Below are 15788 nucleotides of genomic sequence, written 5' to 3'. Positions count from 1 at the left end.
AGGATGAGAAATGAAAAGTAAGCAGAGACTTAGCTACATAGTTTCTAGGCTAAGATTGGGAACTTGAGAAGGCAACTAGAATTTATAAATTCCTTTGATCAGAAAGGAGACTCTAAGCTGAGGGATCCCGTTATTATTCAGTGAAGATTAATTGTAGTAGATAGTTCTTGTTCATTTTTAGCATTCAAGTGAAATCCTATTACAGCACATATTATTAGAAAAAATCTTGCTTTATTAAAATAATTTTTAAGCAAGGTATCTTGTTTCCAATTTTAGTTTGGTCATCTAAGTTGTAATTCATTGAAAGCAAATGAATTGTTTCTAGAAACTTTTAAGTTCTAGATTTGAGATGTAACTTAGTAGCACTAAAAGGACTTCCTCTGAATAATATGACTCTATAACTATAAAGAAGTTTTAGCAAAAACTCTTTATCCTGGAGTGGCAAATGCAAAGGATTATGCATTTGTTGCAATGCAAGTGGACACAATTTGTGGTACGTCTAAAGCACCATATTTTTTGTATAACCTGACTTCTAGTCAAATTTTTTAAAAATGATAGACAAAAAAACATTATACTTCTGTTCATATTCCAAAAATAAAATTTTAGAATTTGTATTTCAGTATTATTTAAGAAGAAAATGTAGCATTATGGAAGGAACATTGATGAGCTTGTTCAGATTTGACATCTGTAATTTATTTAGTCTGTGATCTTGGGCAAGTCCCAGAGCCTTACTCGACCTCAACTTTGATATGCAAGTGGGCATAACCAGATGCAATGTCTGATTCTATTAGATCCTGATTTGGACAAAGTAGCTCTACAGTATATTTTTAGATCATCTGGAAAAAAATTTATTGTTAAGGGAGAAAATTTCAATGATATTGAGACTGAAATTTATTAACTTCAAAAGGATTATAGAATATATGTAAAGTATACTCTCATTTTGGTTTAAGAAAAAGCTCTAGATTTGAATATATATATATCTGCCCTCCCATGTATCCGTTCATTTATCTGTCAATAGATCCCAGAGATACAAAGTTTTAAACAATTTGCTTGTTTGCATTTTTAAATTTTTTACAATGCACATGTACAACTATAGTAGTAAAAGGGTTAGTTGGGAATTGAAATATTTTGAAACAGAATAGACAATCTGTGTGTCAGGACTGCTGATAGGCATATATGTACTCAAAGGGTAGACATCAATTTCCAGAGTTTTCTCAATTCATTTAATTATTTCTAAATATTAGGGCCCTCTTATAGACGTGTTCTTTATTCATGTACTTGCTTTACCATCTTTTTTAGAGGCATTCAGAAGTCCAGTATTTCGACATGGAACAGATAAGAATGGCTTCAGCTTGGGTTTCAGTAAAAACATGAGACAAGTTTTTGGTGATGAGAAGAAATACTGGTTGCTACCCATTTTTTCAAGGTACTTTTACTGTTAACTTCTTCAGGTTTTAAACTAATGAAAGTAAGTCAACAAAGGACAATTTCAGGTAATGTTTCTTGTTCCATAGGTCTATAATGCTGCATAGGGACTCCTATTTTTAAAATTATATTTTATGATTCACTATTATATCAATGTGAACATGAGTTAACTCATCATCTCCCTAAATATCAACACTGTTGAAGCCAGTGCCTGATCCACGTATTTTGCATATCACCTGTTCTTCTCTCAGACATTTGGCATTGTCACAGGGTTTTACTCCATTGTCTTTTTCCTGGTTCAACTGTAAGTTTTTATTTTAATTATAGTCTAGGTGATGGCTGCTCCTTTCCAACTTGCCTTGTTAACCAGGATCCTGAACAACCATCTACTCCTGCAGGACTGAATTCAACAGCTAAAAAGTAATCCTATACTCTTTTCTACTTTACTTTCAAATAATGTGTTTTATTCTTGAGTCCTTTGGTTACATGAGTAAACAGAAGAGCGTTTACTGGCATAGTTTCCACTTGGAATGAGAGAGGGAGGAGAGGATGATTGGGGAGGCATACCTGGGGAGCTTAGATATATTCAAAATATTCTGCTGATAGTCTAGGGGATAAGTAAACAGGTGTTGGTTCTCTGTACATTTTTTTTTCCTTTTCTATTTTTGGGGTACTTGGGATCGAACCCATGGCCTTGTGCTTGCAAGGCAAGTACTCTACCAACTGAGCTATCTCTCCAGCCCCTCTCTGTACATTTTAGTTGACTGAAATATATTAGGACTTTTTAAATGTAGCACTTAAAAATTGTAGGACAAAATTAGTTCCCCATTTTTCTAGTAAGCATGCAAAGGATAAAATATCCCTCTGACCCTCCATGTCTTTCCTCTCTTGTGACTTATGAAGATCAGAGAGTCTTCTCTGGATCAGGCCTTTGGAGTTCAAATGGATTCCAAAACACTTGTTTGACAATTCTGTTAATAATATGTCCTATAACCTTTTTGCTTTTTTAAAGACCTCTAAGTACTATCAGAAACTTTTTATTTTTTATTTTTTTCTTGAGTATAAAGGGGTCTGGGAAATTTGTTGTCTGGAGACTTTTGCTCCAGCTTTAAGTTTGTTTTGATTCAGTCTTCCCAAAGAAATTTGAAGTGGCAACTGAACTGAAATTTAATTCTGACTTGGCTACTAACTGGCAAAAGACAATATTAGTTAAAACTTTTAAAATACTGTATATGAATTTTCAGTGGTTTGAAACACTAATTTTTAGCTCTTTCTAACAGATTTATTTGAGTATCACCATGCCTCTAATTTTTAAATGAAAATCAATAACAAAAGCATAACCATGATATCACTCTTTATTAAATTTTAGAGACTTTCTTGGTTGCTGCATGTCATATACACAGGACTCATTCCAATGCTCATCTTTTCCAGTGAAAATGTCTTATTGATCATAATACTTTTTCCTGTGGAGCCTGGAGTGAGCCCTGAATCCTTCTCAAGGCAGGTTTTTTGGCAGCAATTCCAAAATCATTTTAAGTTGTCAAAAGAGATAAAACCATTTGCAGCTCCATCTTTAGAGTAAGCTATGGAGAACCAGGTTCCATCAGTTAGTGACAAGGCCATTCTGATATATTTCATGTGGAGTTTGGGCTTGGAAATTACACAGCTAAATGTTAGTGGATTTTGTTATACATCAGTGTTGAGAAATCTAGTTCTAATAAAATATTTAGGATGTCTTCAAGCTTTTATAAAATTTAATAGTAGTTTGCAGTAATCTTATTTTACCCTTGTTAAATGACTTTTGTAGTTAAAATTTGGGGGTGTCATGGGGCTTGGGGGAAACTTTAGTTCTGGTGATGTTACCCAGAAAGGTGATCTTGACAAATTCACCTTCCTAACAGATCTTCCTCCACTTGTATGAATGGTCTGAGTCTTTCCTTTCTTTGCTTTCTGCTCAGGTATAGCTTCACACTAGAGACCATCTTAGCATCACCAGACTATTATATATTTAATTATTATTATTTTTCCTTAATTACCACATAATTCCATAAGGGCAAAGAATTTGTTGATGTATCAAGTCTCAATATATATTGTTGAATGTTTGGATTGTGGCCATTTGTTAGCATCCTGTTAGCAATAAAGAGTCCCTAAACCAGTCCTTAGATAGCATTCTCTGTTTTATAGCCTCTTTCCTTTTTTAAATTTTTAAAAATATTTTTTAAGTTATTGATGGACCTTTATTTTACTTATTTATTTATATGTGGTGCTGAGAATCAAACCCAGTGCCTTCACATGCTAGCCCACTGCTCTACCACTGAGCCACAATCCCAGCCCTATAGCCTCTTTCTTGAAGAATAGTGAGTTAGAGTAAAAAAGATCTTTATTATGAATAGGTTCAAGCCTCTATGGAAAAATGCTCATTTTTAAAAAATTTACCTCTAAAATTTTAATAAGGAACTGTTAAAACTTTAAAATTAAAATATTCTAAAATATTAGATATGAGGTCATTATTAAGGAGCAAAAGCTTAACCTTATATACTTAAAAACATAATAATTATATTCAGCTAAAATATGTGAGATTATTTTTGGAAGAATTGTAAGTAGGTTTTTAAATATTATTATAATTTCTATTTCAGGGTATTCTTAAATTTTGCTAATACTTTCTATACCAAGAATTTTTCCTAAGTGAAATATTATTTTATGTATATTTTCCAACACGATGTTGATATGAGGCAGGTCTACCTAAACTTTAAAACTTAAGTTTCAGAGGAAATTCTTTGAAGACCTTTCACTCCCCAAATTAAGACCTGGTAAAGTCAGATGTTTTCAGCATTCCTGCAAGATAGTATTCACATTTGTATATAGGGAGGAAGAGAATTCTTTGTTCAATATCATTTAGGTCACTTTAGAAACACTGCCACAGTTTTTCTTAAAATTATTTTTCCATATCTACACATCACAAAACTAGTATTTTTGTGTAATATATCTCTTTAAGTTAGTACTTAAGCTTATTTTTCAATCAAACTTTATATCACTGTCATAAATAAGAAACTATTACGATTTGCTGGAAATAGAATAAAATTAATAATAAAAGTGATGTTATTGGGGCTGGGGTTGTGGCTCAGTGGTAGAACGCTCGCTTGGAATATGTGAGCCACTGGGTTTGATCCTCAGCACCACATAAAAATAAAATAAAGGTATTGTTTCCACCTACAACTAAAAATATATATATTAAAAAATGATATTATTAAGTTCTAATTAGATTCCTTACTTGCTAAAATCTGAGGTTAAGCAGTATTCTCCATATTAATAATGGAAATATTCAAAGGTTAGAGATTATCATCTTACTATAATTAGAAGAATGAAAGGAGACTGAAGACAACATTTTTCTCGTTGTGAGTCAGTATCCTTTAAGGACTTGTAGTCTCCAAATTATCTTGGGTACATCCTAAAATCATCTTACATTACAAGTAGCTTGAGTTCAATACTTTGAGAAATATTTAACAATACTACCAAGAATTAACATGTGATGATGATTATTATTTATCAGTCCTGAAAACCATCAATTTCCTGCAAAGCCATTGAGAGAGTCCCAGAGCCATCTTCTTACTGATTCTCAGTCTTGGACAGAGAGCAGCATAAACCCAGGAAAAGGCAAAGCTGGTAAGAGTGTGCTTATTTGGCTATTTTTTAAATACGTTTTAGTTTTAAAAGGGGATATTGGTGAAAAATCTCACTATTTGCTTACAGAACTTTATTAATTTAATATTTATGTATGTATTTATAAGTATATATAAATATGTATATTTATAAACATAAGTATACATTTTAGAATAACTTTGAAAGAACTATTTGTGAGTTACTTTGATTAATATCTGTAAGTACAAAGTCATTTTATAGATTATTTTTTTCCAGTTTAAAGAACCAAATCTTTATCACTGATTGGTTTTTAAACAAAATGATAGTAGTAAATTCAAAATACAAAGGATAACAATGAAACAATGCAGTGAACTCGGAGGTTATAAAAGATCTTCTGAAAAGTACCTTAAATTAATTATGCAGTTCTGTTTTTTACTCTAAGATTTCTCTTAAATTTAACAATATCTAAGTAAAATGATGACATAATTACCATAATTTAAACTGCCTGTAATTTCTTCATATCTTATACACATTTCTTTTGTTATTGTTGATTTTAATCTTTTGATTACTTTTTTAATTAGCAAAGAACAAGCAAGACTTTGAAGTCAAACTTGTTTACAAGTCCCAATTTGAACATCTGTTAGTGTGTGATATTTGTTATGATCTAACTTCCTTTGGGCTTGGCTTTCTTATCTTTAAAGTACTACCTGTTTCTCAGGGTTGGTAAATATTAAGTGAGGTGATTGTAGTGCAGGTGTGTCATGTCCCTAGAATGACTGCAAAACCACACACCCACAACTAAGCCACTATTGGTTAATTTTAGCAATTCTTCACACATTTTCTTCTTCATTTCTAGTCCTTTTTTTCCAAACTCACATGCTACCTGACTTTGGTTCATTATACTTTATTTATTTTTTTTGGTCAAGTTTTCCCGTATTATCTTTTTTTTTTTTTTTTTTTATTGTAAACAAATGGGATACATGTTGTTTCTCTGTTTGTACATGGCGTAAAGGCATACCATTTGTGTAATCATAAATTTACATAGGGTAATGTTGTTTGATTCATTCTGTTATTTTTTTCTTTTCCCCCCCCACCCCTCCCACCCCTCTTTTCCCCCTATACAGTCCTTCCTTCCTCCATTCTTGCCCCCCTCCCTAACCCTAACTCTAACTCTAACCCTAACACTAACCCCTCCCACCTCCCCGTTCATTGTACTTTAAAGTGTTTACTGATTTACTTGAAATCTCTTGGGGATTTAGTGATAGTGAAAAGCAAAGAGTCCTGAGTAAAAATTCTCATCATTATTTAATACATAATCAGTCACATTGTCCTAAAATCAGAGGATTTTTTTTAAAGAGCTTATGTTTGAAGACTATATGTGCCCTCTGATCCTTGAGATCTGAGTATTCATAATTTGGTCCCCCTTAACCTGCCATTTTACTTTCCAGTCTGTAGGAAGGGCTAGGTATTGCCTTGACAAAAATTGATGACACCTATTTGCCCTTTGAGTGTATCACTTTCCTTAGAGGCAAAGAAGTGATGAAGAGTTGGGGGTCAATTGTTTGAAAGAGTGACAAAGCGCTCCCTTTCTTCCAGAAGGAATACATGTACTACTGTATAGTCTACATAAACTTGGAAATGATTTCTTGATTTTTTTCTATGCTATTAATTATTTGGTATTGACATTAATTTTTCTGTTAGTTTGATGAGTGAATTGAGAAACTAGTTTAAAGGATAATGTAAAGAAAGGAAGACAAACCAGAAGGATAAGATGAGAAGGATGAGATGAGAAAAGACTTAAAGATTGGTTTGATAGAAGGAGGTAGGTAGGTGAGGATATTTGATGCGAGCAATTTAATATATCTTTCATCATTTTGCTCTCTTTCTTCCTCAGCAGTCTAACTCTGTTTTCGATGTCTGGGTACACGTGTGCGTGTGGTGGGGGAAGAAATCCTGGCTCTAATTGACATTGGACAGGGTGCGAGTGCATATGCCTGTGCTTCTAGAAGTCATCTCACCAGCATTCCTTACCATTTATAGGGCATTTTTGCAAGTATTCTTGGGAATTATTCATAGATGAATAAACATATCTCTGCCTCTTCATTCAAAACCAACCCAAAATGTTCATTTATTTTCTTTTTTAAGGTATGAGCAATCCTGCATTAACCATGGAGAATGAGACTTAACTCTTCAGGCAAAATAAATTCACACTTTATAAAGTAAAGTAAGTTTCCCCTTTATTGTTATCTTTTATATTTTTAACAATTTTTAAATTTTAGTAGAGTTATTTTTTCCCATAAATATTCTTTATTTTTGCATGCAAGATGTTTTATTTGACCTGGGAGATTACATTAATCATCCAGCCTCTGAACAATGAACTTCGCTTCAGGTTAATTTGATAAAGTAACAGAAATAAGCTAATGAAAAAGTTATTTATATATTAATGCATTTAATGGCAGGGGTCAACTCTTTACATTTACATAAACATTGCTTGTCATTTCATGGGATCAGAGAATTTATCATCTTTATTTTTTTCTAACCTTCAGGATACACAATTGTCATATCTTTGACCATCCATTAGCAGAATCTCACTGGGTCCAAGTATAAGATGATTGTACCTTATTAGCACAAACACCTGTCATCCCCATTTACTCACAGTAGGACTTCATAGATGTAAAGTATAGGTACTCCAAATCATTTTCTTTAAACTATAGTTTTTTTTTTAGACTCGTTGTTCCAAGTCACTTTTCTTGAAACCTAATTCGTTTATGAACTTATAATAAGTAGAAAAAGGAAAATGAGGAGAACCTTTGGAATGAAGCCATAAACATCTAAACAAACATAACAACTATATACTTTTGTAATAAACACAATATAAGAAATCAAACATTGCAGTTGAGATGATTCTGTTTACAAAACTGCAGTCTAGAATCCTGAAGTTTAAGAGAAGCAAGCAATTAGCACCTAAAACAAAATTGTGTCAAAGTCCTTCCTGGATATCAGGAAGTAATGTAATTAATAACAAGATGCAAATCTGGTAATTTTTTTTTCTTTCTTAGTTCTTTTCAAATCTGGTAATTTTTGAGTTAAGTGTTTTGATTTGGGGAAGATCAGGATCAGCTGTGAATGTCTGATGTTACCATTGATCAGACTGATCATAACTGTGGTTAGGATAGTGAAAATTTAATCTTCTGAATTTTGTTACATAGCAATAAGACATTATTAAATTCTGGAAATAATCCTTAGAGTGCAACTATGAATGAACAAATATGAACTACTAGCCAATACCACAAATAAAATATTTTATAGAACTATGTTCTGTAAAACAAAATTTTACAGGATTTTTTAGTATGTTGCATCATTAGTTATATAATTAGTTATGATTCATTTTTTGTTAGGCCAGTGTCATTACAAACTTTTTTTGTGTGTTAAATATTTGTATTTGTTTTACATGGCAATATTGTATGTAAGTCATTTAGACTTCACAGTGTTTTCACAGACTAGTGTTGGATTTGTTCATTGCTATACCCAACACCTTGCACAGTGCTAGACATATAGTAGGTTCTCCATAAATATTTGATAGATAAGTAATCAGACAACATTGATATTAAAAATCTCATTGAAGTTTGATTTTATTACTTAGGAAAATATGAAATTAGTAGTTATAATACAAATGGCAGCATGAATGAACTGCCTAGCTCCCAAAACATTACCAAGTGATTTTCTGATATAATGTTGTTCATTCAGTGGATATAATTATTGGCAATAACAATTTTTTAAATTAAATTGTCCTAAGGTAGTTAATAAACACTAAACTTAAAAAAAATGTTTTCTTGCATTATATCTTAGACTTCTATTCATTTAATACACATTTACATTGAATGTTGACATCTAATATTGATGTACCTAATTAATATTACAAAATGAACTTTTTTGTTCATATTCTATGACTTTTTTCTCCTTTTTTAAAAATGCTGCAGTTCTGGGGGCTTGAGTCCAGGGCTTTGTGCAGGCTAGGGAAGCATTCTACTACTCTACCGCTGATCTACATTCCCAGCCCAATCTATGGCTTTTTAGTAAAAAATTGCTTAGTTTATCATAGTTTCCAGATAGTATAATGTGCCTAAACCCATAGTAGTGCTAAAAAATATAGATTAAATTTAGCTTGCCCAATACAATACAAATTAGAAAGTGCTGTGTTTTTATGTGTATGAAGTTTCAAATTTATTTCCTTAAATCTCCCTTCCAACTCCTCACTCCTAAACTCTATTTGACTTCAAGCACATGCAAAACTAACAACATGAAACCCTGCCACTCAAATTGTGGCCCCAAATGAGCAGCAGTGGCATTACCTGGAACCTTGGGTCTTACCTTGGACCTACCGAATCAGGATCTGCATTTTTTTAAACTTTAATAAGATCTTCTCTTGTATATGTACATTGACGTTTGAGAAACATCGATCTAGAGTCTGTGTTCAAAAACACATCTACCAAGCCTTCTGGCATAGAAGAAAAAGGAATGTGTTTTTGCAACAAACAATGAAGTAGTTAGTTTGGATTTCATTTTTTTTTAAATTTATTTTGATTATAAACAAATGGGATTCATGTTGTTTCTGTTTGTACATGGAGTAACAGCATACCATTTGTGTAATCATACATTTACATAGGGTAATGATGTTTGATTCATTCTGTTATTTTCTCCTCCCCCCCCACCCCTCCCACCCCTCTTTTCCCTCTATACAGTCCCTCCTTCCTCCATTCTTGCCCCCCTCCCACCCCCCATTATGTGTCATCATTCGCTTATCAGCGAGATCATTCTTCCTTTGGTTTTTTGAGATTGGCTTATCTCACTTAGCATGATATTTTCCAGTTTCATCCATTTGCCAGCAAATGCCATAATTTTTTTATTCTTTATGGCTAAGTAATATTCCATTGTATATATATACCACAGTTTCTTTATCCATTCATCAATTGAAGGACATCTAGGTTGGTTCCACAGTCTGGCTATTGTGAATTGAGCAGGTATGAACATTGATGTGGCTGTATCTCTGTAGTATGCTGATTTTAAGTCCTTTGGGTATAGGCCAAGGAGTGGGATAGCTGGGTCAAATGGTGGGTCCATTCCAAGTTTTCTAAGGAATCTCCACACTGCTTTCCAGAGTGGCTGCACTAATTTGCAGCCCCACCAGCAATGTATAAGTGTACCTTTTTCCCCACATCCTCTCTAACACCTATTGTTGCTTGTGTTCTTGATAATCGCCATTCTAATTGGGGTGAGATGGAATCTTAGGGTAGTTTTGATTTGCATTTCTCTTATTACTAAAGATGTTGAACATATTTCATATGTCTGTTGATTGCTTGTACATCTTCTTCTGTGAAGTGTCTGTTCATATCCTTAGCCCATTTGTTGATTGGGTTATTTGTATTCTTGGTTTAGAGTTTTTTGAGTTCTTTATATATTCTGGAAATTAGTGCTCTATCTGAAGTATGAGTGGCAAAGATTTTCTCCCACTCTGTAGGCTCACTCTTCGCATTGCTGATAGTTTCCTTTGCTGAGAGAAAGCTATTTAGTTTGAATCTATCCCAGTTATTGATTCTGCTTTTATCTCTTGTGCTATGGGAGTCCTGTTAAAGACGTCTGATCCTAAGCCAACAAGTTGAAGATTTAGACCTACTTTTTCTTCTATAAGATGTAGGGTCTCTGGTCTGATTTCAAGGTCCTTGATCCATTGAGTTGAGTTTTGTGCAGGGTGAGAGATAGGGGTTTAGTTTCATTCTGTTGCATATGGATTTCCAGTTTTCCCAGCACCATTTGTTGAAGAGGCTATCTTTTCTCCATTGCATATTTTTGGCACCTTTGTGTAGTATGAGAAAATGATATTTATTTGGGTTTGTGTCTGTGTCCTCTATTCTGTACCATTGATCTTCCTGTCTATTTTGGTGCCAATACCATGCAGTTTTTGTTACTATTGCTTTGTAGTATAGTTGAAGTTCTGATATTCGATACCCCATGTTTCATTCTTCCTGCTAATGATTGCTTTAGCTATTTTGGGTTTCTTATTCTTCCAGATGAATTTCATGATTGCTTGCTCTATTTCTGTAAGGTACATTATTGGGATTTTAATTGGAATTGCATTGAATCTGTATAGCACTTTTGGTAGTATGGCCATTTTGACAATATTAATTCTGCCTATCCAAGAACATGGGAGATCTTTCCATCTTCTAAGGTCTTCCTCAATTTCTTTCTTCAATGTTTTGAAGTTTTCATTGTAGAGATCTTTTACCTCTTTGGTTAGATTGATTCCCAAGTATTTTATTTTTTTTGGGGCTATTGCAAACGTAGTTGTTTTCTTCATTTCCCTTTCAGCTATTTCGTTGCTTATGTATAAAAATGCTTTAGATTTATGCGTGTTGATTTTATAGCCTGCTATTTTGCTGAATTCGTTGATGAGGTCTAGAAGTTTTCTGGAGGAGATTTTTGGATCCTCTAAATATAGAATCATGTCCTCAGCAAATAGTGACAGCTTAAGTTCCTCATTTCCTATTCATATCCCTTTAATTTCTTTAGTCTGCCTAATTGCTCTGGCTAGAGTTTCGAGGACAATGTTGAATAGAAGTGGTGAAAGAGGACATCCCTGTCTTGTTCCCATTTTTAAAGGGAATGGTTTCAGTTTTTCTCCATTAAGAATGATGTTGGCCATGGGCTTAGCATAAATAGCCTGCACAATGTTCAGGTATGTTCCTACTATCCCTGTTTTTTCCAGTGTTTTGAGCATGAAGGGGTGTTGTATTTTGTTGAACGCTTTTTCTGTGTCAATTGATATAACCATATGATTCTTATCCTTAAGTGTATTGACATAATGGATTATGTTTATTGATTTATGGATGTTAAACCATCCTTGCATTCCAGGGATGAACCCCACTTGATCGTGGTGCATGATTTTCTTAATATGTTTTTGGATACAGTTTGCCAATATTTTGTTAAGGATCTTCGCATGTATATTAATCAAGGATATTGGTCTAAAATTTTCTTTCCTTGATGTGTCTTTGCCTGGTTTGGGTATGAAGGTGATATTAGCTTCATAGAATGAGTTTGGTAGGGTACCCTCCTTTTCTATTTCCTGGAATACTTTGAGAAGTATTGGAATGAGTTCTTCTTTGAAGGTCTTGTAGAACTCGGCTGAGAATCCGTCTGGTCCTGGGCTTTTCATGGATGGTAGATTTTTAATGGCTTCTTCTATTTCATTGCTTGATATTGATCTGTTTAAATTGTGTATGTTCTCCCGGTTCAGTTTGGGAGGAGCATATGTCTCTAGAAATTTGTCAATGTCTTTGGTAGTTTCTATTTTGTTGGAATACAGATTTTCAAAGTAGCTTCTCATTATGTTCTGTATCTCAGTGGTGTCTGTCATGATATTTCCTTTTTCATCACGAATTTTAGTAATTTGAGTTTTCTCTCTTCTTCTCTTCGTTAGTGAGGCTAAGGGTTTGTGTATTTTGTTTACTTTCTCAAAGAACCACCTTTTTTTTTTGTCAATTTTTTGAATTGTTTCTTTTCTTGGATTTCATTTTTTATAGTTAACTCAATAGTTTCATGTTTTCTGTGTCATTTCAAGGTACCAATGCTGCAGAAGTATGGAAGAGGCTTTCCACAGAAAGGTGCCATTGGACAGCAGCTTCTATATTCCTTTGGCTGGATATGCAGAAATTTTGTTTGTTTGCTTGCTTTGTGGTACTGGGGATTGAACCCAGGGTTTTGCACATTCTAGGCAAGTGCTCTACCACTGGGTTACATCTCCAGCTCTGGATATGCAGAATATTAATTGATTAGTTCTTTCCAAGCTGTTGCTTAAGGCATAACATATTTTTGATTCAATATACAAATGTTACAACTAACATTAAGTATTAAAAGTAATTGTGGTTTATAAATCAAAGGGGAAATATCTTCTGTTAAAAACTGGGAATAAATTAATGGGTCACTTTTCACCCAAATACTTGGTTTGCACAGTTTTTCACATAAAAACCCCATTGATAATCTGATTTTCTGATTCAGAAAATTGAGACTAATATCTTCTAAGATTTAAAAGATTTTAAATCACATAATGATAGATTTTATTCATATTAGTTCCCTTTAAGAAAGAGAAGGTAAGAAGTAAGACTTTTTTCCCCTCCTCTAATGTGAATCTGGCTTCAGACCAAGTGAACTGTAATAACAGTGAATCTACTATAAAGTGCTAGTGGCCTACAGTTAAAGATCAACATCCATTTTTGCCAGACTTTAAATTTAATTCCACCCTTTATTCCTTGCTGGAAAGTAAGTGTGAACTTTGAACCTTGGGTCCACTGATAAAGCAATTAGTTAGAAAACTATTATCAGAACTAATACAATGTTCTGAAAAAGTATTTCTATTACATTAGAAATACATTTTCATCTTTTCTAAACTTAAATGTGGGGAAATCTACAATAACAATTATGAAGATTGGTTTATAACATTCTCTTTTCAGGTTAGCTTTTATAAATATTTTGTTGTTGTTATTGTTTGTTTGTGTTTCGGTACCAGGGATTGAACCCAGGGGTGCTTAACCACTGAGTCAATCCCCAGCCCCATTTTTATGTTTTGTTTAGAATAGGTTCTCACTAAGTTGCTTAGGGCCTTGCTAAATTACTGAGGCTGGCTTTGAACTTTCAATCCTCCTGCCTCAGCCTCCTGAGCTGCTGGAATTACAAGTATGCACCACTGCACCTGGCATAAAATATGTTAGATGATTTCTCCTATTGAACACAGTGGTAAGAATTCCTGGTGGATCAGTGGGTCCAGTGATAGCCATATTATTACTGAGTCCTTTCGTCAAACCTGTAACAGTTAATCTGTATTTTTCCTTGGCTACCTATTAAAATTAAATTATGCAAATCATATAAAAATCATATACTTTTGGAAATTTAGTTCAACATAAACTAAATGGTGTACTGTTTGTAAATTTAGTTTAAGATGAACTAAAATGATGTGTTTGTTGGTGCCAAAAAATTTGGCTTCAATAAATATAAGCTCTTGTGCCTTGTATGCATTATTTAAAAAAAAAAAAAGGAAAAAGTTCTCATTTAAAAAAAAAAAATCCAGTGGAGTATAAGCTTTGTAAATGTTAACAGTTAAAATAATGTATACTTTTCTTTGATACTGATTTTGAGACTATAAAACAGATGACATAGCCAAGTAATTACTGTAAACAAAAATCCAACACAAACTAGAAGACCAGAAGATAATGGAGTAAAAGATATTGCAGTTACTCATCCTTGCTAAAAATATAAAGGGTTTTACAAGAAATGTGTTTATGGAAGAACCAAGGTCAGCCAGGTCCATTTGATAGCTCATTGGAGTACAGTTCTTTAAACAACAGGATGGCAGCTTTTCCATGTTTTTTTTTTTTTTTAAGCAAATGAATTTGATATGACAATCTGCTTCAAGATATCTCAGAAGATACATTTTAACTTTTGTCTTCAAGCATGTTTGATCATTTGTCACTACCTGAAGTGCCAGAATGGAACCTATAGCTCCTGCTAGAAGTCTTAAGGGTAATAGCTGCATGTGATGTGTTCAAAATTATAAGCAGTCAGGTATTCTTCAAAGCACAATTATGGCTGTTTTCCTGGACGGGATCCAGTTAGTTATTTCCTCTTGTCAAATTGGAAGCTAACTTTTTACCTTGCAAGAATATTGTTAATTCTCCTCCCTTTAGCTCTTTTTGTGTACTTATTTAAATATGTGAGTCAATACACATTAGAATCAGATTTGAAAAAAGTTAAAAAATAAAAATGTTTTTTATTAAGTTGTAATGGTTCCCTTTGTTTTCATAAGTAAATAAGCCAGTTTTGTTTTAATTGTAAGAGGTGATAATTTCTGAAGGTAATTGTTTATCTCCCTAGATATGAAATGTAATTTTACCTGAGGGAACAAATCGCCAAATAGATCCACATTCTGCATATATTTGTAAAATTAACCTTAAAAACATTTTAAGCACTTTATTCTTTGAAAGTGTTGTGGCTTAAATCAGACTTGAAGACACATTGAAGTATCCACTGTCACGGTTGTCCTTTAAACTGATAATTTTGATTTTTTCTTCTTTTTTAGAGATTTTACCAAAATGGTGACCAAGGTGATAAAATTTAAGAAAAAATTTCGTTTAAAAATAGTTAACTAAGTAGCTTGGCTGTGGTGTCTCAACTACTAGGTTTATAGCAATCTAGGTTTAGGTATTGTTCACAAATAAAGAACAGAGCATTTATTTAAAAAAAAATAGTGATTTAATGTTTTGTTTACATAAGTCTTTGGTATTATGCAGAGGAAGGAGATTATTTTTCCAAAGGTAAATTAAAGAACACTTGTTTCTGAATACAGTGATGAGGCATTGAAGGAGTACTTATCCAGGGACTTGCTCTCCTGGTACACCTTAATGGAATGGCTGTTTGTCTTCATAAGCTGTCCATATGAAATTGCATCTGCACCAACAGAACAATTCCTTTAAGGATGTGGTTTTCCTAATAGCCTATCTGAGCTACTATTGGCAAAATCCATGTCTGTAAGATAGTCGTAACATGTGTCTTTGAGAGAGGGAATGAAAAGATGATGTATTACTTGTTAGTAGTTAATTCTGAAGACAGTTAAAAATGGACTGTATAGCTCAAATACACTGTAATCCATAGATGCCTATTGGAAATATGGCCTATGT

General features: G+C 33.2%; 1 protein-coding gene across 2 annotated transcripts in view; it reads left to right on the top strand.

Moving 5' to 3' along the window:
• Zdhhc2 (zinc finger DHHC-type palmitoyltransferase 2) overlaps positions 1 to 14181 on the top strand; it is a 66236-nt gene extending 52055 nt beyond the window's left edge. For both annotated transcript variants that reach the window (XM_047551420.1, XM_047551419.1), the window contains 5 exons: positions 1300 to 1426; positions 1753 to 1845; positions 4976 to 5088; positions 7210 to 7288; positions 12680 to 14181. In XM_047551420.1, coding sequence (XP_047407376.1) covers positions 1300 to 1426; positions 1753 to 1845; positions 4976 to 5088; positions 7210 to 7250 — 374 coding nt within the window. In that variant the 3' untranslated portion in view covers positions 7251 to 7288; positions 12680 to 14181. The remainder of the gene's footprint in view (positions 1 to 1299; positions 1427 to 1752; positions 1846 to 4975; positions 5089 to 7209; positions 7289 to 12679) is intronic.
• The last annotated feature ends 1607 nt before the right edge of the window (positions 14182 to 15788 follow it).

Source organism: Sciurus carolinensis, chromosome 4 (assembly GCF_902686445.1).
Source record: "Sciurus carolinensis chromosome 4, mSciCar1.2, whole genome shotgun sequence".
Lineage (NCBI taxonomy): Eukaryota > Metazoa > Chordata > Mammalia > Rodentia > Sciuridae > Sciurus > Sciurus carolinensis.
Note: the sequence above shows the minus strand (reverse complement) of the source record. Positions and strands in the feature narration are given on the sequence as shown.